The sequence below is a fragment of the Phragmites australis genome, chromosome 24 (assembly GCF_958298935.1).
Source record: "Phragmites australis chromosome 24, lpPhrAust1.1, whole genome shotgun sequence".
In the NCBI taxonomy this organism is placed as follows: domain Eukaryota; kingdom Viridiplantae; phylum Streptophyta; class Magnoliopsida; order Poales; family Poaceae; genus Phragmites; species Phragmites australis.
The window spans coordinates 903,207-907,465 of NC_084944.1; the positions used below are offsets into that span (position 1 = coordinate 903,207).

At 51.8% G+C, this 4,259-nt stretch overlaps 1 protein-coding gene across 2 annotated transcripts; it reads left to right on the forward strand.

Annotated features, from left to right (window-relative positions):
* The first annotated feature begins 1,466 nt into the window (after window positions 1-1,466).
* Window positions 1,467-3,319, forward strand: LOC133907756 (BOI-related E3 ubiquitin-protein ligase 1-like). 2 transcript variants are annotated; one of them, XM_062349838.1, is made up of 4 exons: window positions 1,467-1,815; window positions 1,906-2,021; window positions 2,153-2,424; window positions 2,511-3,319. In XM_062349838.1, exons 1-4 carry the CDS (start codon window positions 1,763-1,765, stop codon window positions 3,069-3,071), a joined length of 1,002 nt encoding a protein of 333 aa, XP_062205822.1. In that variant the 5' UTR covers window positions 1,467-1,762; the 3' UTR covers window positions 3,072-3,319. The 2 variants fall into 2 exon arrangements, with proteins under 2 accessions (XP_062205822.1, XP_062205823.1); XM_062349839.1 differs by having other exon boundaries at window positions 1,468-1,815; window positions 1,909-2,021.
* The last annotated feature ends 940 nt before the right edge of the window (window positions 3,320-4,259 follow it).

Here is a 4,259-nt window from a genome sequence, read left to right on the forward strand (position 1 = left end):
TTTCTTTCTTTTTTTCAGGGATGTGAGATTAATTTTTTCCTTTCCTTTTTTTCAGGGACCTGATTCCATTTCCATGGTCCTGTTTGATCTTCTAGGCTAGTGTCATGCCACAAGGCACTCTCTTTTTTTTCATGGACCTGATTCCATTTCCATGGTCCTGTTTGATCTTCTAGGCTAGTGTCATGCCACAAGGCACTTTTTTATTTTTAGAGGCATGAAGTGATAGATTATATTAGAAGGTAGAGCAAGACATAATTAGTGCCAAAAATGTCACAAGCCACTCTTTTCTTTTTTTGCAAAGGGGATGGATATTCATTAAAGCAATGAACAGTACACCCCGGATTTCCAGAGGACACATATACATCTTCTTCCACCTCTATCAGATCACCGGTGGCCGGAACAATTGATAGAGACGAGGAGGAGCGTAGATACTACGACGACACAGGGAACACTTCAAAGGCTGTGGGCTTGCTTCTCCTGCGGTCGATGTCACAAGGCACCCTCATAGTCTGGTCACACCTGGATTGCACCTGTGGTGTACTCACAATCATGGACCCGGATCCTCTACAGGGGAAAAGACAATGCATTTCACTGTAGCAAACAAAACAGTAAAAAGCAAGGGGTGAACAGTGATTTGTAGTGACAGTGTAGCAAAAACACAGTATCAACAGTATTTGGCATACTGTAGCGATGAGTTTTACAGTTTATCGGTTAATGTAGCATCTGTTCTGATCCGTTAGTTGGAAGAGATCCTATTACATTTACTGTAGACAGACAGTGTAGCAAAAACACAGTATCAACAGTATTTGGCATACTGTAGCGATGAGTTCTACTGTTTATCAATTAATGTAGTATCTGATCTGATCCATTAGTTGAGAAGAGATCTAATATATTTTACTGTAAATATCTACAGTTGCTAGTTAAAATTGCAGAGGATCTCGCACAATCACAGCCCGTTTCGATTTCCCAACTGAGACCAATCAAATGCTGCTACGGATATTTCAACCACCACTCCATAACCATTTGTAGAAAAAGAAATCTGCTTGCTAAAGGCTATCACTCAAATAATCTTATGACATAATAAAACAGGCCACCAACACCAACCATGCCCACCGTTGTATGAGCACACTCTCTTCTCTCCATTTTCCACTAATAATTACGTCTGATTTGTTTTTGCTATGAATTTTTATAATCTGAGTTCTATGAAAAAGTTCGTTCTTATTAGATGTGGATTGTGAGATTTTATTATACAATTTGGCTTATAGATCATGGGAATATACTTTTAGATTGAGATTGTTTGTTTTTTTGCTTTTGTTTTTTAGCTAGAATTTATAATCAAAATAAAAAAACAAACAGAGTCTTAGTCTTTTATTTACTGCTTAGTGCAAAATAGATATTTGGAAAATCAATACAAACTATAAATAGCAAACCAGTCTTTTCTTAAATATAAACGAAGTGCTTAAATGGGAAATGAGAAGGCACCAGCAGTTCAGCACCACCCTGTGTTTCCAGGCCACGCCGCATCCCTGCATGCGCGAGGCAGGTGAAGAGTGAAGACTTGAGAGAGGGAGAGAGAGAGAGGAGAGAGACGATACAGTGCAGCCACGCTCCCCATGACGCCCTCATAAGACGAGGAGACGGTGGACCAGTTCGTTCGCGTTGCCCGCGGCTCTCTCCTCCCTTCCTACTGCCACCCGACTCATCTTCTTCCTCCCACACGCTTGGCGCGTTCCACCATCCGTAGGTTGGCCTCGCTGGAGGAATGGCGCTTCAGGCGCATTACCACCACCACCGGGAGTCCCCGTTCCTCGCCAGGTACCTGTCGCTCTAGTCGTTTCTGAGGTGATCGTCGGTCGAGTCGGATCGCGTCGATCGGATGGGTGACTTAGGCGTCTGGCTTGTCAGCAGAGGCGGCGCCCCGGAGAGCAGCCGGGCGGCGGAGATGGGGCTGCCGCAGGCGCAGAAGGAGGCGATGCCTCCGCAGCACGCTCAGCCCCTCCTTTTGGACTTCGCCCATGGAGGTAATCAAATCAAATCAAATAGTCGCCTTGGCCCTGCGTTCGCGAGATTTCGTGTTCTTGGGATCCCTCTGTTCTGTTTGCGGATGGCAAGGTGGAGATGATTGATTCGGTTGGCTGCTGTGGGCACGCAGATTGCAGCGGCGGGAGGAAGCGGCAGCGCGAGGCGGAGGCGGCCATGTCGCCGCAGCTCTTCTCGTTGCAGCCGCAGGCGCTGGGGCCCAAGGTGGTAAGCCTGGCGCAGCTGCACAAGCGGCCGGCGACGGGCCTCCGGCTCGACTTCGACGAGTGCTCGGAGCACGTGTCGTCCACGTCCTCAGCCTCGGCATCGTGTCTCCTCTCCGACGAGCTCGCCGCGCAGCATGATCAGCACAAGAACGAGATGGACCGCTTGATCCAAGAACATGTAAGCAGCGCTTGATTAATTGCTTTGTTGCTGCTATCAACATGGTCCGGCCTCTGATGTTGATGAGCTTTCCTTGTCGCTTGCAGGCGGAGAGGCTCCAGCGCGTGCTGGCTGACACGAGGCGGCGGCACTACCGCTCGCTGCTCGGCGCGGCCGAGGCGGCAGCGTCTCAGCGGATAAGGGAGAAGGAAGCGGAGGCCTCCGAGGCAGCTCGGCGCGGAGCCGAGCTGGAGGACCGGATCGCGCGGCTGAGTGCGGAGGCCGCGGCGTGGCAGGCGAAGGCGTTCGCCGACCAGTCCACGGCCGCGACGCTCCACGCACAGCTCCAGCAGGCGGCGGCGGCGGCGCAGGCGCGGGGCAAGGCTGAGGAAGACAACAACGTGGCAGGCGCCGCGGACGACGCCGAGTCGTTCTTCGTCGACCCGGACAGGGTGGTGGAGGTGGCCGCGCCGCCACCGCCGGCCAGGCCGTGCCAGACGTGCCGGCAGCGGTTGGCCTCCGTTGTGCTGCTCCCGTGCCGCCACCTCTGCGTCTGCGCCGCCTGCGAGCCCGCCGTCTCCGCCAGTGCCCCCTGCGCCGCCCCCGTAGCAGCCTGCCCCATGTGCCGCGGCGTTGTCACCGGCACGGTGCAAGTGTTCTTCTCCTAGCAGGCGAGCACCAAGGAAAAAAGGGGAGGGAGCGTCTTGAAATGCCCGATGAAAAATCAAATCCGAGCGATGAAAATTTGTAGAGTTCATTACTTCTTTCTTCCTTCTGTTCATTTGTTAATTAGTCCCTCCATTAGTACCAGTAGTTAATTATCTTTGCTCCAAGAATTACCTTGCTATCTTTTGCTCTGGTTCTTCTGGATTTCTGGAAGGCTCATGACCAATAATCAGCACATTTTGGAAGGCAAGGATGTTGTTACCAGGGTGCAAATTCCATCTTTTTACTGCCTGTCCATGATTTCTACGGTTCACTTGGTTGGAGAGCGTCCTGTTTTACCAAGTGCTCCTCCATGGCATACAGTGCAATGCTAGCACTGCAGCGCCTTGGGGGCGATGCGGTTAAAGGCGAGGCGCGCGGATTCGCGTGATGCGTAGTGGCGGGAGACGCGGCCCGTCACGTGATGAGGTCGTCGCCGGGAGCGTGTCGCGGCGGTCCTGTCGGTTGTTCGCCGCGCAGCGTCAGAGACCGAGAGGTGGAACGCCCGGGCCTGCGCGACCGAGAGGTGGCCTGCGGCCTGTCGGCCGGCGGTGGTCACGGCTCGTGGTTGAACGTTGGTTCCCGCGCATTCTCGCCGTGCTCTCTCTGCCCTGTTGATGGTGTGATGGGTGTGGAAAAAAAAAGCGTGGGGACCGGGAAGACTATCAGCCGGTACTTTGTATCAGCTGCTGCTGATAAGAAAAGCATGGGCACCAAGAAGGCTTCGCGTGATCTGGACCGTCCGATGACGCCATGGAACGGTTCTGATTCCGTGGAAGTATGGTTCATACATCAGAGAGACTCTTTGTTTTTAGCGAAAACTGGCAGACACCAGAGAGAGAAAATTTGTTCAGAATACGTGTTTGTTTTGGCGTGCCCTATCAGTTCTTCAGATTAGCAACATGTCGGAAAAGAAACGGGAAAAAAAAAAGCATGGATGAGATACTCCGTGATTTGTGCTGGAGATATAGCTAGGGGCCGGTGGAATGGAAGCATCGGGATGAAATATGCTTGGTGCCAATTGACGGATATGGTTTAGGAGATGAGATAGGGTTGGGTTGGATAGTTGTAGCATTCAGATTGGGGCTTACAAATCGGCTCGCCTGTTTCGAGCGTCGTTGGGATGCACGCCAAGAGGTTATTCTAGATAT